Raw genomic sequence first — 24,163 nt, forward strand, 5'->3', positions numbered from 1 at the left:
GGCCTGGTCTCGGCACGAGGAGGATGCTCTGCGGACCAGGGTTTAAATAGTCAGCCCTGGTAACCCTGAAGGCCCGTTAAGCAACAGAATCCCCCGGTTCCGAGCCCGTTCCTCCCGCCTCCCCACGGGTGACAGACCGCGCGTGAGGAAACACCTCCCCGCCTCTTGCACACGGCCCCGCCCCTTGCACACGGCCCCGCCCCGCCTCGTTGCCATGACTCCGCGGGCGGGCGGGGCCTCGGCGCCATGGCAACGGGGCGGGGCACAGCAGGGTGCGAGGCCGGGGAGTCACGTGGTGCCGCGGCACGCGCCCGCGACCCTTCCCTCCCTCCCCTGCGGCGCCGCGGCACGTGGACCGCGCCCGGCAACGGGCCGCTCCCCGCGGCTCTTGAACCTTGCCGCTACCCGTAGGCGGGTGACGCTGCCCGCCCAGCTGGGACAGCGGTGCTGATTGGCCAGAGGGGAGGGGGAGACGGGGTCTCCGCCGCGCAGGCGCAGTGGGGTGCGCAGCCCAGTGAGGAGGAGGCGGCGGCAGCGCGGCGGCTTCCGTTGGTGGCGCGCGAGCGGTGGCAGTTGGGCGGTTGCGCGCGCGCAAGATGGTGAGAGGAGCCCGCGCCGCCTGAGGGGGGACCGGGCCGGGCCGGTGGGAGCCCAACCGCCTCGGCGGGCGCGGGGAGCATCCAGCCGCCTCCGAGGGCTTGGGGGGTCCCCTGCTGAGGCGGGAGGGGCGGTGTGAGGCCGGTGTCCCCGCGCGGCCGGGCTCGGTGGGCTGGGGAGGAAGTTCTGAGGGGAGAGCAGGTGCCTTCGGAGGGGCGGGGGCGGGCACCGTTCTCCTCAGGGCGAGCCGGTGTCCTTCGGTCTGGGGGTGCTGCCCGGGAAGGTGCCGCCGTGAGAGGCTCCTCCGGCCCTGCCCTGCCCGACCCCCGGGTCGTGCCGTCCTCAACCTGCTGCCCCGCCGGGCAAAGGACCTCCTCGGTTGTTTTTCCTCTGGGCGCTGGCAGCCTGCGGGGGGAGAGAGTGGAGAAACAGCTGTTTAAAAAGGAAGTCGTGACCTGCCCTGCCAGCAGCTGTTCGGCAGACGGCTAAATCGGCTTCTGGAAATCTTGAAGTATAATGCTGGTATGAATGGTGGCTGAGGTTAACCAAGCGCAACACCCCCCACTGCGCTCTTTGGCAGGTGTGCCCACTGTCTGTGCAGCCCTCCTGTCCCTTGACTTGACTTTCTTCAGGTTTTATTAACCCAAGCACTGGTGAGCCAGCTTAGCCCCGACAGATGATCTGAATCTGATGTTGCTGTGTGTTTTGCAGGCACAGCCTTCAGCTTCTTTTAAGGATTTATATTTGTGTGGCTGCACAGGTATGCACAGGAGCACTGCTTATCCTGCGGTGTCAGCTGGAAGATGTTAGGAACCTGCTGAGCCCAGAGGGCTGGGAGAAATGCTAGAAATGCTTCCTTCAGAAAAGAGCATTTGATACAGAATATAACTTCAACTTTGAAATGCAGTCCTGAATTCTGTTTGGTTTTTTTTTAAATAGACATCTCTGAAATAGTGACAGTGGGTATTAGTGACATTTGTGGATCAGAGGGAGCCAAGAACAATCTTTAAAGTTTAGGGGAAACAAGCAAAATAATGAAGGCTGCACACAGAGTGCCTGACCTGTCTTGTGACAGCAGAGCCCGATTTCCTCTCCAGCTGTTAAAAGGAAGCAGAAGCACAAGACTTTGTGCCAGAATTTGGTCAAGGTGGAAGCCTTTTTAGGAGTAACAACAAACGTAGGATATTTGCAAGGTGATTTTGGAAGTGGGGAAGGAGAGACACTGCTCTGCTTTTTGAGGAAAATCTCACAAATGAGCCAATGTTGAACGTGAGGAGGCGGAACTCGGAGTTTAAATAGTACCTTTCTTCTGATTTGTAAGCAGTGATTTGTCTCGGTGAAATAGCTCTTTAGTAGAGCTTGTGATAGGTAATCTTGCAACTATTTTTTTTATTTGAGCAATTTTTTTAAAGAAGTCTTGAAATAACAGTTGTTTTGGCACAAAAGCCTTGATGCTATGGGAATTTACAAATACAATAATATGAATAAGCTGGAGATGTTAAATAACTTTTCTTCATCTAGCTGGCACACATCTCTTAACTGTGGTTGTGTGTATGAAATGTTGCTCAGGAAATGGCAGTGGTTGGCTTGGTACAGTTTAAAAATTGCATGTGTAATGGAAGATAACCTGCATGGTTGCTTGTGAAATAATAATTTCCTTCCCCATCTTCAGTGCGATGACTAATATGTTATCTGGACATTTCTTCTGAAAACTTGGAGTTAGAGACATATGAGCACATGTGGGAAAAGTATGCATGCTTTTTGATTGAAATGTCGTAAATGCTTTCTGTGTGTGTAAATCTCAAAAGTTCGGTTAGTATTTTTGTTGGCAAAAATAAGCGGTGACCCTTGACTACTGTCTGTGTTCTGAAATACTAATAGTAGCTCCTATTGTTTTAAATGCTTAACTTACTGTAGCCAGTTTACTGCCACTCTAAGGGGCTTCCTTATTTCAGGCCTTACCTTGGCAAATGAACTGTAAAATTTCTTTACTTCTAAGAGCTATGAGAATAATCCCCCTTCAAGAAAAGCTAATAAAATATTTCTAGTTAACTCTGTGGCTTTGAGGAGGGATATCAAAACAGGTAAGTGTTCTGGTTTTGTGTTTTTAAAAACTGCTTTCATCTGTGGTTTTCCTGGTTTACATGTATGTTCTGAAACTTTGGACAAGTTGCATGCAGTTCCACTTCAGTAGGGTTTATGTGCACATATGTGTGACATGGGGATTTTTTTCTGGTTTACTAGAAAGATTTATCTTTCCCTCCCCTCTGCCATTTCCCTTTTGCAGAGTGAATCTCTGGTGGTTTGTGATGTTGCTGAAGACCTGGTGGAGAAACTGAGAAAATTCCGGTTTCGTAAAGAAACCAACAATGCTGCCATTATAAGTAAGTTAAAAACGTCTGACAAAAATTGCAAGGTCTTGCAGCAAATCCTATCTCCTCTTTTCCTTCTCATGTAATGCTGCTGCTGTAAACAGGTAAATGTGAGCCAAGGGGCTGTTTCTTGGATGAACTTCAGTACTTCCAATTCTGGCTGTAATTTTAACAGTAAAGCAACACTGTTCTTATGATACAAGACTTCATCTGCTCTTAGTAGAGTATTTATACCTAATTGCGGCTCAGGGCCTACCACAGGTTGTAAAATGATAGTAAAAATGTCAAGGCACAGGCATTTTGAGTTTGTAAATGTTGTAGCCTTTAAGTAGGGGAGTTTGACATTTCTTCCATCTTTGAAGTTTGAGAAGAGTGTATTGCAATGAACAGCACTTAAACTGTGCGCTTCTCTTGACTTGGGTGATTTTGTGAAGTCATGGGATAGACTGAAGAAGCAGGATGGAAGCACAAGGGATATACTTGTGGGGGAATGTTAAAAAGCTTCATGCACACATTGTATAAATTGTTTGAAAAAAACATTGATCTATGTTTTATTTTGATTTATAGTGAAAATCGACAAGGATAAGCAGTTGGTGGTACTGGATGAGGAGCATGAGGTTTGTTAAATGAATTGTAAATAAGAGTATCTTCAGCCTGCAATGTATTGTTGTCTCTAAGGTACTGCCTTAGTTTCAAATTGTTATCAAACTCTTAATCTAATTTGGGTCATGAGCTTATTTAAATGCATGGTCACTCTGCATGTAAAGCACAGCACTATTAATAGTGGAACTATGTAGAAGCAATTGAGTCGACTAATTAATTGCACAAAAAAGTTATTTTAAAGCAGTTATGATACAACTATGTAAAAAGCATCTTTGGCACCTGCTGGCTTTTTGAAGAGATTTCTGCTGTGTTTCCACGTAGATCTGCATATTTGACTCTGAGCTGATCTGCCATCAATTAGAAGCTAGGATTGCTAATCTTCTGCAGACTCTAAATTTGATAGGTGGCATAATAAGGTCAGCCCAGTGTGTAGTGTTTCTTAATGGTACACAAGGCAAAATTAAATCCTTTCCAGGGATTTGAGCATTAACCGTAGCTCTTATTCCCTAGAATGTAGAAGTTAATGTAACATTTAAATAGAAAGGGGACTCTTTTTTGCTCGCTCAGGGAGAAAGGACTGAATTTTTCAAAAGCACCATTTATGTAGCTGACTTTAACAGATACTTTTTGGTGTGTGCTTGCTTACTTCTGTTTAGCACTAGAGTTAGAAAAGCATGGTAGCTGCCAGCATATCCAACTAGAGCCAAAAATGTTTTCTAAACTCATTATGCCTAAAATAGGGATGATTATTCATGCTAACATTAATTCTGTGTTTAGTCATAGGAATCTGTTAGCACACAAGTTCTCCTAAACTGCTCTAGTAATTTGTGCGAGAGATTGTTATCAGTTCAACTGTAGATGTATATCTAACTTACAGCTGTTTCACTGTTCCATTATTCTGCTTTAGCCTTCGTAGTATGCCGTCGAGTGCAAGATCATTTGTTCAAATATTGCTTGTGTTTAATGTTACCAGGGTATTTCTCCCGATGAGCTAAAAGATGAGCTGCCTGAGAGACAACCTCGATATCCTTCTTGTGCTGCTGGCATTTGCTCTTACTCACTCCTGGAAGCTGTTCAAAATGTTCAAAGTTGGACTTCACCTTTTTAGGCCAACACTTGCCCGTAGTGCGACTTTACTGATATTTTATTTGTGAGAACCTAGGGATCAGTTCTCATGATGCACTGAACAGTTGTCCCACTTGTTGAAACAATGACTGACACGCTTAAGCCTTTCCTGAGGTTTTATTTCCTTTTAGACTATATAATGTTTGGGGAACTAAAGCAAAGCCACGCTGTTGTTAATGTAAAGAAGTGAGTAAAATGTACCAGTTTTGTATGTGGCTACTTCTAAATATAGGAAATTGCCTGCGTAACTGAGGATCTGTTTTGGTACTTTCTCAGTATGTGGCCCTTGCTATTTTGCTGCAGTTACTGATTCTGGGAGCACTGCAGGCATGTGATCTAGGGAAGAATCCCTGTATTTAAAACAAAAGGAAAGAAAGAGGGACAAGTAAATATTCTTTAAGTAGATGAAATAAAAGGGGTACTTAAGTTATAAGTGAAGAAAATATCTGCCTCTGTTATCCTCGAAAGCTGGCTGGCACTATTCCACATGCCATTCTGAATCTTTCCTTTCATGACCGTAGTGCAGTAGGAGGCTGTAAAGCAGGAGTCCTAGCTAAGACTTGAGTTCAAATTCAGCAAAACACCTGAAACAATGAAGTGCTTAGTCTGCAAAGAAAGACACTGGCTTTCATTAAGCCAGAAACACATTGGTGGGTGTGGGAAGGCTTTTTACAAAGCTGGGAGAGGAATATTTGCGATGGAAGGGTGATTTTTAGCGCTCTGATGTGAAAATAATACAGAGGCAGCCCTCACACCCAGCTGTGGCAGAGGTTGGCAAAGACAGGCGGGGTCAGTTCTGAAAGTCAAATATGGAAGTGAAAACAGGAGAACAGTGAGACTACTTATCAAGCTTAAAGCATCTTCTAGAATGCAAGACTTACTCATGCCTGCATCAAGCTCTGATAACTGAGGATTATATCCTAATAAAATCATTGATTTCTTAGTTTCTTTAACCTCAGAAAAAACATTTATTGTGTATAGTTACAAGTATCAGCATGATGATGGAAGAGTTTCTTACCCGTTGTGCTTTATCTTCTCCAGTCCAGTTGGTGAGTGAACATTGTGAATGGTAGCTACTATGTGCTGTAAATATGGGAATATTCTTGGCTATGGAAGACAAAATGAGTGCTTAATGCTCGAATAGTGGTCAGATGCTTAAAGCTAGATTTGCTTATGCCACTGCTGGAAGCAAGGCATTACAAAGCTATGGCATTATCTGGAGACCTTCTTTGGCAGAGAGGAATCTCTAGCGTATTAGCTCCATCCTCAGCATCAGCTCATGACAAGTGTAGACACTTCCGTCTGCCCAGATCTCCCTAGTTGCTAGAGGTTTCCACTGCCTCTGCGGTTTACATTTAGGGCACTTAGGAAGTATGGTAGAAGAGATTCTTTTTTCCATTTCCGAAGGCTGGACGGAAATGTTAGTTTCCTGCGTAGGCAGCCAAAAGGTGTGTCTGTCTTTCTAAATGTGCCTGCCCGCTGTGTTCTCAGTGGTGTGCTCAGCATCACCCTCCTGTAAAGGAAAGGAGCCTGGAGCATCTATTCATGTAGGTTTAACCTAATGTGTTTCCTGTCACCCTCTCCTCAAATCTTGGGGAATCCTCAGAATATGACCAGACAAGGCTCAGGAAATGAGTGAGAAGAGGGCTGGAAGATACCTGCTCTGTTCCTGAGGGTCACCTCTGTCCATCTTGCTGTTTGGATGTTAGTGACTGGGTGGGAAGAAATTCCTCTCCTCCTTGGAAGGGCATGGGAACCCATGTCTACCCATGAAAGGAACAGGACTCTGTATAAGGGTTAGGATGGGACTAGAGAGGAGGGTTTTCCAGGGGGCCCATAGGCAATGGGCGGCAACAGAGGATGCCTCCAAACAGTGCTGTGATGTGAAGGTCTAAAGGGCTATCACAACTATGGGTGAAAAGGAGGAAAAGAGGGCTCCATAACCCAGATCTGGGCAGGTCAAAGTGCTGGGTGACTATGTTCAAGGAGAAAGAGACTGTAATCTTAGATCGTCCCAAGTTTATATAGAGCAGTAGCTTCCTCTGCTTGTGTCACAGCAACCCTCAACATAAACATACCTGTGCAGGGAACTGTGTAATTTTAATAGAAGCCAAAGAACCTGTGACTCGATTTGGACTTAGAGAGCTGGATTGCATCTGTGTTCTGAATTGTAATAGGGTAGCTTGCTGGTGTTACTGGATTATCTTTGTTATCCTCTAGAAGATAAACTGATTGCATTGTTTTACCCTTTGTTACTCAGAACTAGAATAACTAGGTAGGTAAAAGAGTTTAGCAACTAGTGAGCATGTTCTTCTGTAGTTACCTGAGAATCTTTGTATGAATGTTATGGGTGTTACTTGTCTCCAGAAGGATAGATATTTTGAGAGTTAGAACAGCCGTAAGAAACTTCCTGGGAGACCTTGAAATAGCAAAGCAGGCAGACTTGTAGTACTTCATAGGAAAAGAGAGCTTAGTTCTTTATGGGTGGCAAAATTTAAAAGTACACTCATATCTAGAAACTTCTAAACAAGCAACTTCTAAAGAAAAGCCTTATTTTTTCTTTCTGGTTTCTGTTTCAAAAAAATTTCTGCAAACATGAGTTAGTGGTTAGAGTGATACTGGAGTCAGAGACAATGAACCATTAGTTGGGACTCTAAAGAGCAGTTAACTTCAACTGTGACTGCAGTTGCTCTATGTTTGGGGCTGGGGGTGTGGGGGGGAGTCATTTTGAGCTACCAAATCAGTTGGGGGATCTGGGGAGAGATTAGGAGAAAGAACAACAAATTCAAACTGATTTAGGTTGTTCTCAGTTTGACTCCAGCTCAAAGGCATATGCTATAAAGATCTGTATAAGTGTAACTAGCAAAGACATGGGAATCTTCCAGAAATAGCAAGAGGGCAAAGAATTGAATGTGGTGTAAAGCAGTACCAAAGCAGAGGTACTGCTTTGTTGGCTGTTGTGATTCAAGTTTGACTGCTGCAATATTTGATGTTAGCTGTAAGCAGAAATACAGGTGCATGTTGAGACCACCAATTCAACCTGCACAACTATTGCTTCTGGAAATGCTTTTCAAGTACTAGATATGAAAGTAAGAGCAAGGATGATAATGTATATAAAGAAATAGGTCACTTCTGAATGGAGACTTCAGCTTTCAGTTTGGATTCTTTTTTTAAAAAAAAAAATCTTATTTTTGAAGTGTTGCAGCCAAAATAACTAAACAAAACCTCTTTTTTTTCCACACAACTACAGGATGTAAGCCTGAACAGCAGATGATGTATGCTGGAAGCAAGAATAAGCTTGTACAGACAGCTGAACTCACTAAGGTATAACTGATTAGTTGAAATAACTGTCTCCCCCTTAAATGCAGGTCACAAAAGCTGTTTTGTGTCTTGCTTGCACGTATCACAAGAAGGGTGTTATGAGACTTTGTAATTACAGTGAACAGATTCTGTTTTAGGAAGACTGAAGAGAGGGGTGTATGTGGAGATTTCTGGAGTTTTAGAGTACAGGAAGAACAGTGTTCTCTCAAACTAAAATATCCATCAGTAGGATGGACATCTTTACTTTGGGGAATTAATTTATTGATGGGAAGAATAGACTGAAGTCTTGGTACGGTGTGGACTAGTGTTGCTGCATGGTTTATGGGGTTGTATGCTTGCAGAACATAGCCTTCAGAATAAGTAACATATGTGCCAAGTGCTGAACACTTCTAAATCTTCCTGCGTTTGCACTTCTCCACTACTGAGACCAGAAGAAATCACTGCATTCTCTAGGCCTAGGTATATAGATTTTTTTTTAAAAAATTGCCACCTAATTGTCATTTTGGAGATCTTTGAAATCTCTGCTTAACTGGCACCTAGATTTCTTGAAGTTGTAGTTTCAACCAGTAAAGCTAAATAGTCAGTGGTCACTACAGGTTTTTCATACAATGTGAAATGACTTCACCATTCCCCAACAGCACCATTCTCTTTTGGTCTTCCTTATCCTCACTGAGTACTTTAACATCCCAGTAAAAACGTACATTGGGCCAATAAGAGAACTGTGAACTTCTACCTCTTCTAGCTGTACCTTGTAAGAAAGGACCTCTCTATTTTAAATTAGACATCAAGTTGACAGGAGTAAATAGGAGGAAAGCAGAAGATAAGATGGTGGAAGCAATCGGCACAGCCCCAAGAAATCTTTTTTTTAGGTCTATTGAAACTGCATCTTAGAGGCCTGAGAACTCTAGCATCTTTGATAGAAAAGAATTCCTTGAGGAGGAAGGCACTTTTCAGTGAGCAAGAAGGAAGAGTTGATGAGAAGATGAAAGCCTGGGGACTAGCTGTATTGGAGTTACTATCGCCTGTCTAGTGGGAGAAATTCAGTCTGAAAGGCTTTTGAATGAGAGCCTAGGAGTGGATATAGAGGTCCACGATCATCTTCCTTCTGAAGGTGGGGAAGATAGCCTGTCTCCAGTTTGGGTGGGTTGCTTGCTCTTCAAATGTGCTTTATTCTTGTCACTCACTGTGAGCCATGTTTGATTTTAGCTCATGCTGTGACTTCCTCCTGGTGTGATTTCTGCATGTGACTCAGCTGAGTCCTCTTATTTTTTCAGTGGCTTGCATATTAGCTTGCCTTCTGTTAAGCTGTTGTGTTCTTAAAACACTGAATTTTGGGTTTTCCCCTTATCTTTTAAAAAAAAAAATCAATATTAGTTGATAGTAGTGGATCACTGTCTGAATACAAGAAGCAGTGTCCAGAGCCCACTCCAGCAGAGATGGAAAATGAGGAAGAAAAGATACAAAACTTGGATTGTTTCCTGAAGATCAGATGGTAAAATGGCCGAGGACAGGACTAAATAGGAAGTTTATGCCAAACAGCAGGTTCACTGAGAAGCTTGTTTTGTGAGTCTTACAAAATCCCATCCGTTCTGTTGGCCTGAGCATGCTTTTTGCAGCTATGTACTCCATACCATTAGAAAGGCAGATAACTGATTTAGTGCTGACAGAGCTTTATTTTCAGTGTTGTCAGAATAGTAACAGCAGTCTCCAGTTAAAATATTATTGTTTTCATTGCCTAGAAGAACACACTTTTGAAGGCCTGTGGATTTGTAAAATTTACTTACCTGACTCTTCTGAAAAGATGATCCATTTGTGGGCATCTCAGACTCCAGTTAGCGATACAGAATTAACTTAGCCTCTCTTTAAGGGTATTAAAAAAAAAAAAAAGCCAACAACAAAACACTTGCCCATATGGAATGTAAACAGTATATTGCTATCTTTGGTCTTGTTTTGTGCTTCAAGGCTATGTTAAAGGTTTATTTAAGACTTCCGCAAAGCTTTGGGTTGGTGGTTTTTGGGATTTTTTTGCAAGTTTTCTATTCTGAGGTATCCCAGGCTTGTTTCTTACAGGGAAAACAGTATGCTACTGGATACTATGGATTTATTTCAGTTTGAAGAAGGAATAACTGTGTTTTGGGCTGAGCAAACTTCCTGAACTTTGGGCTTAATTCAGCCCAGAGGTTAAATTCATTTGTATTCAAATAGACAATCTTCTTGCCGAGATAATGCATATGAGATGATGCCATTTCAGAGTAACTTTAAAATGTAGTACATGTGCTGTTCTCGCATATTCTTAAAGAAGAATGAAGTCTAGAAATAGGAATTATGGAATTCTTGTTCAAGTTAGTAATATTCCTTGCCACTTAGTCTTGTGTATTTTCCACTGATGTTTCTTCAGAATATTAACCAATCCTTTCAAGAAAGCATGTGAAAACTCTAGGTTGGTTACTGTTTATTACAGCTCAAACAACTTGTGTGGAAAGGTATTGATTGCATTGTATGCTTATGCCTTTCAAGTACCATCACCTCAAGAATTCATGCAATGCAATTTTGTTTAGGTATTTGAAATAAGAAATACAGAAGACCTAACTGAAGAATGGCTGCGTGAGAAACTGGGCTTCTTCCATTAAGAAAACCTCCGTAATAAGTATTTATGTACCATCCTGATAATACTGGAACCAGACATGAATACTTACATCTAAACAAATGCACTGTATTTACATCTGTCTCCTGCAGTATATCTCTTGTGCAAAGTTTGTGCAAAGAATAGCAGGTCTGTCTCCTTGAAGTAACAAATCTTTGCAGGTGTTTCCTTATTTGTACCTGTTAAAAGGGAATACTCCTCTGCAGGGACTCCTTTTGCACTCTTGTGACTAATATTTCTATAACTAAACTAGTTCAGTTCTGGATTTATAACTATCTACAACCATAATTTGGAAGCTGACGCTAACTTTTTCTGAGCTACAAATGCATCCTTATGACATATACTAGCCATTTATATGCAGAAATTGTGTACTGTCACTTACTTTTCAGACTTTTTGACTTAATATCTTCTCAATTTTGCAAACTACTCCCTGGAAGCATTTAGTATTAAAAAGACAAAATGCTTGTACAGCAAATCCATTCATTTATCTTTCCATCGAGTCCATGTGAACTTCCTCAAATTCTTGGAACTGATTTTTGTCATTCCAGTGACTCCTCAGTTGACTGAGTCAATCTTACTAAATTTCAGGGCAAAGCTTTGACTGTCCAGTTCTCATGCTAATATAGTCTTACAGGAACTAGATGATAACTAAGGGCTGAGTTACAACTCTGGTTACTCTCGGTACCAGATGTCTTGCATATATAACTTACTACACTGTTAAGAAGTTTACCTCTTTGCTCATTTCCTGTTATATGAACACCTGTTAATACTGTGTGCCTTTAATTTGTTAGCTTTAAAATGACTTGAGAATTTTACACTGCCACTTATTACAAATTTGGTAAAAAATTTGTTAAAGAATCCAAGTAACGTTTTTCCTAGTGCCTAGTGTTGCAGTTGACATCTGTAAAAAAAAAAAAAGCTAACCTCATTTTCTTTGAAATTCCAGTCATCTACTCCATTTGTAGGAGTCAGGAGGTTAAAGCTTTTCATGATAATGAATGATTTATATCTCTTTTGTTATAAAAGTTGGCCACACATAGCTTTTGAGTACTTTAATTACAGTCTCTTAACTTTCTTAACTGCTTGTTTGTCAAAATTACATTCCAGATAAAACTTTTGCATAAGTGATAATTTGATTTTTCATTTACTTACGGTTCATCTCTTTGAAACAGCAAATATTCTAATGTGAAAATAGTATTTAACTTTTATAAATGACCAGTCTTTTTACAGGTCTGTTTTATATTGAATAGAGTAGTTGTCTGTGGGACACATTCAGCCCATGCAGTGGCAAAAGGAGTACTCATGTGACAGTATCTCACTATCTTGCTCATGAGTGTTTGTTGTGCTACTGAATAAGTGTCTGCGTAAGAGCAGCTTCCTGTTGATAACATACCTTAAAATACAGCTGCCCTAACAAATCTGTTCAGCGAGAAGGAATGCAGTGTTAAATTTGGAGGCCAGTATTTCATGCTGTGAAACCTTTGCTGAAAGAAGGCTTATTTTTCATTTGTAAACATATGTTGTGTTAGTGTTAAAACACTAATTCCTCTAAGATCACAAGGAATTCATTTGCAAAGGTCCTCAGTGTTGGTAAATCTCTTCTTAGTTTGATGTTACTGCTCATTTATTTGTATACAAATCTGACTTGAGAGGAGCTTTTCAAAGTACATGTTAGAATGATCCAATTAAATTGATCTTTCAGTGTGGGAAAGAAATGCTTGTAATTAAAATTAAGTTTCTGTGTTAACGTAGTGAACTGGAAAAACAATTTCATTTCCCTGGACAAAAAAAATGTTGATTATGAAACTGTTGCTTGATCGTTCTGTACTATAGATCAATAAAAACAATGTCTTTTGTGATAAACATTGTATAAATAAGACTTTGGCTTAAAGAATGGTGTCATTCTAAGCATCAGTCTTGAAACAGCAAGAATCTTGTTTTGCTGGCATTGTGCTAAAGGTAAGGCATGTCAAAGTACAGCGTGGGTGAGAGGGAAGCTGCCACTTGTAATGTTCAGCTTGATTTGCAGTGGGGAAAACTGGATTAATAATCTTTGTCATTGTACTTTGTACACTGGTGGGCTGTCAGCATCCAACTGCTGCTTGCACAGGTCTTGACAAAAATAACTGTAAAAGGGGCCTGTCTCTCTCAGGAGGAGAAGGGAGGAGCTGCTGCAGTCAAATGATTGAATTTGATTCTTCATCTCTGGATCGCTCCACCTTCTGCCAAGAAAATATCGCTACTTATGGCTATATCGTCAGTCTGAGTTCTTTTCACTTCAGATGTTCTTGTTGCCTCTACTTAAGGACTTTCTGCCTTGGGTGCTGCCCCTCAAGCCCTGTAGAACGCAAACAAATCCTGATGAGAGCGTTAAAGCCCACTTTCTTGTGAAAGGTGACGTTGATGCTGCTCAGCCCACCGGTATCATGCCTCAAACAGTCTTGCTTGGTAGCTGTACCTCCTTCCCCTCTCGGAGCTGTGGAAGTGAGGAAGCAGCTGCAGGTACTTGGAGAATGAGTGTACAGAGGATGTTTGCTGTTCTAGGCTTGTTTGTGGTTTCCTTGTTTTTAATGCAGTGTTTTGACACAACTGTCTGCTGCTTACTGTCCTAGGCTCTTGAGATACAGGTAGTGCTAATACTTGATTAAACACAGACATTAATTATGTCAAAATCTTTCCTGCACAAATAATATTTGTTTTCATAACATACTTTTCCCACCTCATCTTTAGAATGGTATTTTCTGCACTGCTGCCCCCTTAAGATCAGTGGGAGGCAGATGTGTCCATGTTCAGAAGGCCAGTATGTTCTGACTGTGCTTTACTAGTGAGTTGCCCATCTGTAATCATAGATTTGTCTTGAATTTTCAGATCTCTAAAGAGGGTTCAAACTAAAGGACAACATAAATTAACTAATGCCACCTATGGGAGCCTTTGTAGCTAAAGGTCTGAGAGTCAGCATTTTCCATTGTGAGCTCCTGTTTTTCAGGAGTTAGTAAGTTGGCCATAAAATCCTTGGCCTGGAGTTAAAGGTCTCTCGTAAAGGGAGACTTCTGCCACAATTAATCTGGTTTGCTTTAAATATTGGATAGTTGGCTGGGATACAGCTCTTGTAATCCTATTCATTGCTGGTAAGCTGAATTAAAGCATGAGTTTGCATGTCAGCCCATAAAATGGACTTGTATTGTTCAAGTATTTTTAACAAAAAAAATTAAATGCTGGTATTTGATGGTTTAAGTGTGTTTCTAGTATCATGAATGCTGTTTTGATCTATCAAAGGAGGCAATAATGCGGGTGTTGACACCTTTTCACTTCTCCAAAGGAGTATCTTATGCATTTGTACCAGGATTTCATTTTTGTATCTTTAACTGTAAAATAGCTAGTCCAGAAACAATGTTAAACTGGTAACAGGGGTCTCAATCAAACATGCAAAAGCAAGGGAGTTCAATTCCTCTCTTTAGTGCACTCAAAAAAGAAATGTCATGCAACGCATTTTTTGATATGTACATCTAGTCACTGTGAAATGGAGGCGTGATGGGACATGAGAAGGGGTGCAGTGAAACTCTTGCTTTTGTTACGTGATCCAGGCTCGATGTGACTTGTGTACTGTGACACGTCAGGGCTGGCACCAGTGCTGCGGGTGGTAAAAGGCGTGAGAGGTTCACGGCCAGTTTTGAGAATTTGGCAATTCCATGAAAATATCAGTAACCAGTACAACTTCCATATGCTGTTTAGTCTCTGCTAGTTCACATTGCATGTTTACTTTAAACCAAATCTTTTTTGCTAAGCATGGTGCTTGTATTGGTTTAAATAAAATGTTTAATTAAGAGGTTCTGTTGCCCTGTTTTAATTGCAAAGTAGCACGTCTAGCATGGGTGTAGACAGGGGAAAAGCTATTAATACAAGGTATGACCTTCCTCCTTCTCTCGGCTTCCTGGAGTTTGCTTTGGACTTGTAGCGTGGTCTTCAGTCTTGAATGTGCTCCCTCGCTTGCTCTTCTATTGAAAATAATTCCTCTTTCCATCTGCTGTGAAGGGTGGCAGCAAGGGAGAAGAGAGGACAGCAGCTGATGGAGTACTGCGGGATAACTGCTGTCCTCCTCTGCTGCTTTGCACCTTTGTGTCGCAAAACTCAGTGTGCGTTACTTGTGTAAGCTGCAAGACAGCATGGGGGCTAGATTTCATTCTGAAATGCCACAGACTTCCATGTTGCACCTCTCCCACAAGGTCAAGGCTCCTGGCATAACCTGGAGCTGTGAAATACAACTGAGCGTGCAGGTGCCAACTGAACAATGTTAGAGTAGTTGTCAAGGAGACCCCAGAGCCTGAAGGAGTCAAAGGAGCTTAGCTGTACCTTTTCCTTTTGACAGTTGTCAGCTCATCTCTCTCCTACCCAAGAGACCACTAGATTAATTTGATTGAAGCACTCCTTTTCCTCATTCTTGCTGTTTCTTCCTTTCCCAGTCTTTGGAGATTTTTTTTTTCCTATATTGTTGAAAAAACTACTAAAGATAATCCAAGGAATTCAGCTTTGGTAGCTGACATAAATTGTTTCTGCCAATGCTGAAGAACAGCATTAGTGGGCTGTGACATAGAAGTAAACCCCTTCTCTCTCAGGTGAGAGAGCTCTGTGAAGGAGAAAATGCACAGCTGCTTCAGCACATCTGGCTCTGGAATGGCATCTTGGTCACCTAAGTATGTTGCAACAAAATCTGTTGCTAAAAGCTCTGAAAAAACCAGCTAAGGTGCTGTGGGAAAAAACTGGTTCTCAGGAACAGCTGATTAAGGGGAAGGAGGGGAAAAAAGGGAATAAATAGCTCTCCCATCAGGGGTGGAGGTCACCTGTGGAGTCCTGTGGCATTTGCTGTTGTTCACTGAGTATGCTTAACCAGAAAATGAGGTGATACTTTACTGGTACTACTACTAGAGCATGGAGACACTGAAAACAAAAGCTGACTAAAGAGAACTGGAGGGAGATCTAGGGATTCCATATTCAGTGGGTATTCCATACCCCCTACTATCAAATGGGATGGTAGAAAGAGCTAACGGCTTACTGAAAAGGAGCCTTAAGCCACATGAGGCCCAGTGGGATGCTTGACTTTCTAAAATACTTCATCAATTGAATAATCAGCATGGGCCCACTGGGAGCCCTGGGAGCCGAGCATTCTTTACAAAAACTAAACCTGATACTCCACCTCCTGATGAAAGGAAATATCCAAATATATGGAAATATCCAAATAATTCCAATATATCCAAATTTCCAATATATCCAAATATTTCCAAATATTTCAAATATATATGGAAAATATACAAATATACCAAAAATTGGAACTATACCTATGACTCTAACTAAACCTCGTGGCCCACTTGCCTGGGAAGCTACTGACAGCAGCGGTGCAAAACACAGAATTTGTGCACGATGGATTTTTTTCCTTCTTTCTAATAGGGTAACGTGTCTGGAAAACCCCACTGAGACCGGTTTGTTTTACCCTTTTATCTTGTGGTCTCCTCCAAGATGAAAATGAGATACGTTGTCCTACTGCTCTTGAAGATTTCGATAATACTTGCTTCCCCACGAACGCCCACCTGTCACAATTTAATTGTCAATCAAGAGGCAAGGGCAAGCAGGCGACAGCGTGGACAGAGACGCTGCCAAGCTGGTGACGCTTGGCAGACGTGGCAAGCAAGCAGGCGATGGCGTGGCAGATGCTGCCAGCAAGCTGGGTGTGAGAGTGGTTGGGGTTTATTCTGCTAGGCTTGTGTATGGTAGGAGTGATGAAGGGTGGGCCTCACCCCTTGCAGCAAAAATGAGTTTGAACAGTCAAATCAGCTGCAGTTTTGGTGATGCCCCCCAGGGCCTTCTGCAGGAGCAGGGGAGACCTCACCTGTGTGGGGACATTGCGGGGTTGGCTTAAGGCACCTCTCTTGGTAACTGCAGGCACGCTAGCTGCTGTAGAGACCCAACAAAGCTTTGGCCTGCTCTAGTTGTCTTGTTCCTGTGTTACAGTAGAAAATAGAACAAGACTTGTCGATCTCCTAAGTTATGGCTGCTTAGGAAAAAAAGAAAACGTGCTCAGCATCATGTGGGAAAGCCTGCACAGAGGGGTTTACAGATCTCAGTGCTGGAGTGCTTGGATTTTGTGTCTACATGTATGAGTCTAGTTTGGTAACAGTCATTCTCTGCAGGGTCTTCCCTTAGGGCAGGCAACTGCCTGTAACAGCGAAGGAAGAGCTGTGGAGTTGGTACCAAGTTTGTGGAGTAACTGCTTCTTCCCCTTCTACTCCAGAAGGGTATTGAGCCCAGGGAATCGGTCCTGTGTGCTGAGCTGGCCTCCAGGCTGGTCTGCATACACAGCTGAAATTGTAACTGCTGGGGAAGAGAGAATTTTTCTGGGATCTGAGAGGAAGCCCTGGTGTTCCTAAAGAGTGGTCTTGAACTGCCAGATATGCAGGCATATAGGTTCCTGCAGCTTAGCAAGGAGAAGGAGTAGTAGTTCTCAGAACGTATCTTTGGGGGTCAACAGTCAATACTGGGGAATCAGCAACCTCTCCCTGGGCTGTTGGATAAGGTAGTGGACTGGCTCGATTTGTGCTGTATTCAAGCTGTTGGGAGCTTCATTTCCAGCCATGTTTCAATGAACACAACATTCTGAAGTACAAGGAGCCGTGGCATTAGCTGTTAATTTCTCCAACTGATACACATTTGTATCTGCCAGGCCTCCATATTGAAAGGTTGAGCATATGGCTGAGCAATTACATACCTCAGTTTTTCTATTAACACTCAATTTTCACTTTGTGGAAAACAGTGAAGGAAAATGGTGAAATACTAAACAGTGACTATTCTCTGGTGGTGGCTGGGACACTACTGGCATGTAAAATTGTATTCACATCTCTGTAAACTTGGCCACCATTCCTCTCCCAGTTCTCGTAGGCTTTCTTCCGTATCTGCTGTTCCTTTTCATGATACTAAGATTATGTGATCTCGTGGGGATAACAGGCTGGCTGCTGCAGTGTGTTTATGCACTATCTTGAACAGCCTCGCCTTGGTCTGACTAGGCTCTGTGTCTTTTCTCTAACGCGCCCATAAAGTGAAGGAGATGATTTTAATACATTTGCATAGATGTAGTTAATCAGCGCGGTCCATTTTGTCACACCACAGGGGGATTGTCTCCTCTGGACTGTTGTGTCATGTTTAATTCTTTCAGGGACTGCAAACATATTCTTGGTTAACCTTGTTCACCTTTGGCGGTAAGTGAGACATCTCATACAGAACGTGATTGAGCTCAGCTGAAACTCCCCTGACAGCTCTAGCAGTTCCTCAGCGGGAGACAGAGGGGAGAAGAGAGCAATTATCAGCCAGAAAGATGCTGAATGCAGAACAGATGTGAACATGGGGAAAACAGCATGACTGTCTTTCATGGCAAATTTACTACTACGATGGGGAAGTCCCATCAAGGCTTTTTGAAAGGCGCACTGTTAACTGTTCCCGCTGTTATGTGCCACGGCAGGCAGCTAGTAGCATGAATGCAGCTTCTCTTCCCTTTTCTGCAGCACTGAGCTCGACAATTAATATAATGCACCCTTGAAATCCCCATGCCAAATAGCATCTGTTGTTGTCACCTCTTTTCTGCAGAAAATGGGAAGACAGCAGAAGAAAATGGGGCAGAAAATGTTCAGTTGAAAGGGAAAGGGGTGCCAGCCATCCTACACTTTCACTAAGGCCCTAGAGGGCAAAAGTAGAGCAGAAAGTTGGGGGTCAGTGCCCTTATTGAGCTGAATAAGAGAGATTTAGCATTTCTTCAAAATAATGTCTAATTTTAAATATCCGCCGTTGGAAAATGCTGCTGGATAATTGGAAGGAGAATGTGCCCGCCTTGCTCACAAATGCAGTCTGCCCGGCCATCTGCTCTGACAGCAACAAATCCTGGATTGATTTGCGAATGTGATTAATTCAGCTAGGACGACTGGATTAAGGGATCAGCTAGAGACAATATTTATACCCTACCTCCAACTGTGAATGTGCAATTGTTTGGTTCAGGAGTACAAAACAAATTGTATAGCTGTATTACTGGAAGAATGGAAAAATAGATGCATCCTCTCAACAGCCCTTTTTTCCTTAGGTGGCTCTGTTCCAAGGTCTGTAAGTACAGTCTCACATAGGCCTGCTTTCCCTGTCTGTGAGGTGAAGCAGAGCTCTTCTCAATTTAAAGTGAGCTTCTACATCTTTATTCCCTATGCCGATGCTGCTCTTGCTCTCCTCGCTGCACTTTAGTTCTAAGATCTTGGAGCTACTGGCTCTGCGACCTTGTTCACATGGCCCGGAGAGGCAGATGTGGAGTGTGAGCCAGCCACCCCACCCCGCTCCCTGCGCCTGAGGTTACTGATGGGAGAACTGGTACGCATCTAGAGCCAGTGCAGGGCAGCACTTAAATCTTAAGAACAACCCCAGGGGGGTGGATTTCTAGCACTGGTAGAGCCTTAAGCTGATTTGATAATACGGATATAGCTGGAGAGATCAAAAGCAAGATTTGTAAAGGAATTTAGATATAGATGAAGGCTTTTGAAATCCTACTTAGTGTGATTTAAGTGTGTAAGTACACATTGGGCCCAAAGGTGCCGTACTGAAGGCCACGTGGGATGTCTGTGGGAGAACAGACCAAAGTCTCCTGCGTCCCGTGCTGACTTTTTATTCTCCCTCACAAATTTTCAAGCGTGCTGCAGATCTGCTGGGACTGAAAGACCTGCTTGGGGAAGCATGAGGCTGTGGTAACGGGGCTGTGTCTTCTGGCTGTTGACAAGACACTGAGCCCTGAATGGCTTATTTGTTTTAATATAAAGCAGAAGTTGCATGTATCTTCCCTCCTTTTGGGCAGAAACAATAATGAAGTTCTAGGTGGTGGAAGAGTGAATGCCTCACTTGTCCCAGTGAGTAGCTGCCCTGACTCTGCCTTGATGCAATCTTACCACCATATCCAGCCGTGACCATGTTTCTGCTAAAATGATTAGCAGTGAAATAATTAACAAGGGAGACTTTTTTAGGTGTTGTCATTCAACACCAGATGTAACGCCATCTTAAAATGCTACCGCTACGGTTTCAGTTTGTTTATTCAGGCTGATATCGCTCCACTGGTTTATATTTGGATCAGAACTTAAAAGTCTTTCTTTGAAGAGCTAAGGACTAAGGGTGGCGTTTTCAGAGTCATCGCTGCTACACTTAGGCTAATGCAGAATGTTTTGGAAAATCCCCCTCTTAGTTTGTTAATGAGCAGCTGAATCCTCAAACACATTATAAAATGGTTCTTGAAAAAACAATTATTGGTCCCTTTGCCTGATCACACACTGGTATTACGCCATGGGCTCAGAATTGTATGGATAGCCATTAAGAGGAGCTCTACTCAGCGAGAGAAAAACAAACGCTGTTATTACAAGGACAGGTTGAGTATTCAGTATTTAGCCTATTAAAAGAAAGCTGTTGCTATCTGACAGTAAATGTTGGAAGGATTGAGGCCACGAGTGGATTCCATGAGATGTGCTGAGATGCCTGGCAGCCTCTGTGTTGTGAAATTGAGTTTTAAATGTGGTTCTTGTTTCTTTGAGACTTTCTTTCATGTGCAAAAGGAATTTATAATGTTAATTTGTTTATGTGGTCACATACATAACGGTAGAGTCTAAACAGGGATTCTAAAGATGAGTTAATTAGCGTAACAGGAAAGGATATTTGCCGGTTCAGAAAGGAAGTTGGTGCACTTGCAAGTCCAGGGATCTTTTCATCCTGCTGATCAAAGATTGAGCCGTGAACCAACAGCCTCCACCCTGATGTCTGTTAGCGCATGAATGAGGTAAGCGGGTGCAGAGATTGCATACTTTTGCTGCTTCTGACATGTAGTTAAAAGGTGTGCAGAAAGGTGACCTCTGCTAGACTACATTAGAGGTACTTGGAGAGTCTCTTCTAAATTGTAGATAAATATTCAGATTTTCCCCTCCTGAAAACCCAGTAAATGAAGTCTCTATTGAAGTCAGCAGGATTTTTATTACTGAGTTCAATAGTATTAGATTCTCCCCTCATATCTATAACTGATATGACTAGTTTTCCAGGCATATTATTTTTGATGTTGAAGAATGTGGTTAACCCATGCATTTCTATCATGATAATTCAGAGAAACTGCTCTGTAATCTTCCCTCACAGCTCTCTGCCAAAGCATTCTTGTCATGACCTGCTAGGGTCTTCTTTCTTCAGCTAAATCTTCCTTATGCACAGACTGCAACACGCATGACTATGACTGATTCTATGACTGTTTTCTGATAAGGACAAATACTTGAGAGGGATTTAAGATGAAGTGAACAGACACTGACATTTTCCCTTGGGATTCCAATCAGGATTAAACTCAATGAGTCCAGGCTAAAAGGAAGGTGCACTAAAAGCTATAGGCCATCTCCAGATCTCCACTGTGTCTTCCTTACCTGGTTTGAAAAGTTTAATCGGAGAAAATTCTGAGAAGATACACAGTTGTCGTTTGATTTGAGATCCCAAAGAAATGAATGAAATGAGAATTGACTATACCCTTTTCTACAGAATTCGCTTTTAATTTCCTTTTGTATTACCTTAACAAAACAATCGATAATACAAGAAATCCTTCAATGAACAAATCTTCGTTGTACAAGATTACAGCTGCCTTCCACTTTTCCTGACAAGGTAACGGCACTTGAATGGTATGCAAGCAACAGAGGTGATAAAACATTGCATTCCTTGAGGCAGAAGCAGTATTAATTGCAAATGCAAGTACATGGCTGACACACCTTTTTATTTCTAGTACTACACATCCCTATTGCACAACATTCTGTTGTACAAGAACACAGAATATAATTAGCAACGTAGCAACAACGTTGCTTATTCAGGTGTAGAACAGATCGTTTGTTTCCCTTTTCTTTCCCCGTATTTCAGCTAATATGGACCATACATCCTAATCCAAACCCATCAGCATCTCTTATAGCTGCAGGTCTGTGAAGGAAATCTTACTGCTGCAATGACTTGCGTGTTCAAACAGCCGTGATGCTGCTGACAGCATCGTGGTGGCCAGCCCAGGTGCTACGTGAACAGCGGCTTGGCATAATCCTGTGTAGATTCCTTAGTGCGTATTTATGTGTCCTGAAGTACAAAGTCCTGTGTTACAGGTGAGCCTGGTGGCTTGTAGTGAGTCTTGTGGGGAGCCAGATCTCTTTCATGAGCAATATTAGTAAACTTGGTGACAAAGCATCTGTAATTCTGCAGGGCTTTGTCGCCAGGGAGGCTCTGTGTTCTCCCCAGGGCTCTGTGTTGGGGCCAGTTCTGTTTAATGTCTTTATCAATGATCTGGACGAGGGGATCGAGCGCACCCTCAGTCAGTTTGCAGATGACACCAAGCTGGGCATGAGTGTTGATCTGCTGGAGGGTAGGAAGGCTCTGCAGAGGGACCTGGACAGGCTGGATCCATGGGCTGGGGCCAATTGCATGGGGTTCAACAAGGCCAAGTGCAAGGTCCTGCACTTGGGCCACAGCAACCCCATGCAACGCTACAGGCTTGGGGAAGAGTGGCTGGAAAGCTGCCAGGCAGAGAAGGACCTGGGGGTGTTGGCTGACAGCCGGCTGAATATGAGCCAGCAGTGTGCCCAGGTGGCCAAGAAAGCCAATGGCATCCTGGCTTGTATCAGCAATAGCGTGGCCAGCAGGACTGGGGCAGTGATCGTGCCCCTGTACTGGGCACTGGTGAGGCCGCACCTCGAATGCTGTGTTCAGTGTTGGGCCCCTCACGACAAGAGGGACATTGAGGGGCTGGAGCGTGTCCAGAGAAGGGCAACGGAGCTGGGGAAGGGTCTGGAGCACAAGGCTGATGGGCAGCGGCTGAGGGACCTGGGGTTGTTCAGCCTGGAGAAAAGGAGGCTGAGGGGAGACCTCATCGCTCTCTACAACTGCCTGAAAGGAGGCTGTCGAGAGGTGGGGTCGGTCTCTTCTCCCAGGTAACAAGTGACAGGATGAGAGGAAATGGCCTCAAGTTGTGCCAGGGGAGGTTTAGACTGGGTATTAGGAAATTTTCCTTCACTGAAAGGGTTGTCAAGCATTGGAACAGGCTGCCCAGGGAAGGGGTTGAGTCCCCATCCCTGGAGGTATTTAAAAGCCGTTTGGCTGAGGTGCTTAGGGACATGGTGTAGTGGTGGGCTGGGCAGTGTTAGGTTTACGGTTGGGCTCAATGATCTTAAAGGTCTTTTCCAACCTATACGATTCTGTGATTCTGTGATTCTGTGCTACAGTTAAAGCAGTGCCCAGTGTTGGTCACTATTATCTGGGTGCCTTTTCAAGTAAGTATCTACCTCGAATGGATCAAACAGCTGTTTTCCATATTGTGGTCGAAAACCACCGTTCCCCGGTGCCAAGGTGTAACAGCATCTCTGCACACATCCTCTGTTTCTTTACCTCCCACAGCTTTTCTGATGCAAGTGACCCTCCTGGACAGCTTAGGGAAAGCCTGAAACAGGGAGTTTGAACACTGAGCATCAGGTCTTCCAGCAAAGTCCAGTCAAATGGCCTTGGGAGTAAGTGTATCTGTGTGGCTCGAGGCTACTCACAGAATCACAGAATCACAGAATCATATAGGTTGGAAAAGACCTTTAAGATCATCGAGTCCAACCATAAACCTAACACTGCCAAAAACCACCACTACACCATGTCTCTAAGTACCTCATCCAAACGGCTTTCTTTATTTCTTACTTTATTTCTTCTTTATTTCTTCTTTATTTCTTACTCGACGTAAGAAATAAACAGTGTGCTAATAAATAAGGCCTAATGAAGCATCAAATAAGTGACATGTAGAAAAGTTAAGTGATTGCAGAGGAAGACTTTGGTCCCCAGTTGTTTTTAATGCGCTGCTCAGGAGTGAGGGATGAGGAGTGGTCGGGAGGTGGCCGTGATGCACTGCCAGGGACTCAAGAGCCACAGCGGTGCGAACGGGCAGTACCAGCCGCTGGCACAAGTGAACCCCCCCATGACCCAAGATCCGTACCCCACTGTACGTGTTTCCTTCCGCAAAACATGAACATGGTGGTTGCTCTCTTCCTCATCCGTCCTGTCACTCCGAAACGGAAGGAAACCGCAATGGGCTTGGCCCTTATTGATGCTCGTATTGCTGGGTGGTCATCTTGTCTGGCCCCCTTGGAAGGGGATGGGATGGCTCCTGGGGCAGAGCTGCCCGGGCTGCAGTACCCGCCCCACGCTCACCCATTCTTTTGTTTTCTTATCTTTTAATTAATATTCACTAAGGTTAATTTTTAAATCTGTTTTCTGGGTTTCACATTGAAGTTTTGTTGGTCATAATGACACCGCAGCAGTTTTATGAGAGTCGTTTGTGGACAAGATGAGTGAGTTCATACTGAAAGATCAACTTTATGTTCGCAACAACTGATTTGCTAAAGACAGCCCATTTGCTGCAGTTTTCCCTTTTATTTTGGTGAAGGAAATAAAACTTCTGCTCATC

At 43.2% G+C, this 24,163-nt stretch overlaps 1 protein-coding gene across 2 annotated transcripts; it reads left to right on the top strand.

Moving 5' to 3' along the window:
- Positions 1-332: 332 nt before the first annotated feature.
- On the top strand, positions 333-14,488 carry GMFB (glia maturation factor beta). Of its 2 annotated transcripts, none has more exons than XM_075503918.1 (7): positions 333-599; positions 2,885-2,981; positions 3,537-3,586; positions 4,546-4,595; positions 5,664-5,746; positions 7,948-8,021; positions 10,577-14,488. In XM_075503918.1, exons 1-7 carry the CDS (start codon positions 597-599, stop codon positions 10,646-10,648), a joined length of 429 nt encoding a protein of 142 aa, XP_075360033.1. In that variant the 5' UTR covers positions 333-596; the 3' UTR covers positions 10,649-14,488. The 2 variants fall into 2 exon arrangements, with proteins under 2 accessions (XP_075360033.1, XP_075360034.1); XM_075503919.1 differs by lacking the exon at positions 333-599 and adding an exon at positions 2,327-2,345.
- Positions 14,489-24,163: the final 9,675 nt, after the last annotated feature.

The sequence above is a fragment of the Mycteria americana genome, chromosome 5 (genome assembly GCF_035582795.1).
Source record: "Mycteria americana isolate JAX WOST 10 ecotype Jacksonville Zoo and Gardens chromosome 5, USCA_MyAme_1.0, whole genome shotgun sequence".
In the NCBI taxonomy this organism is placed as follows: domain Eukaryota; kingdom Metazoa; phylum Chordata; class Aves; order Ciconiiformes; family Ciconiidae; genus Mycteria; species Mycteria americana.

Coding starts and splice junctions, on each gene's coding strand:
- GMFB (XM_075503918.1), top strand. Junction 4,596..5,663: donor CTGCCTGAGAGACAACCTCG/ATATCCTTCTTG, acceptor CTCAGAAAAAAC/ATTTATTGTGTATAGTTACA. Junction 5,747..7,947: donor TATCTTCTCCAGTCCAGTTG/GTGAGTGAACAT, acceptor ACACAACTACAG/GATGTAAGCCTGAACAGCAG.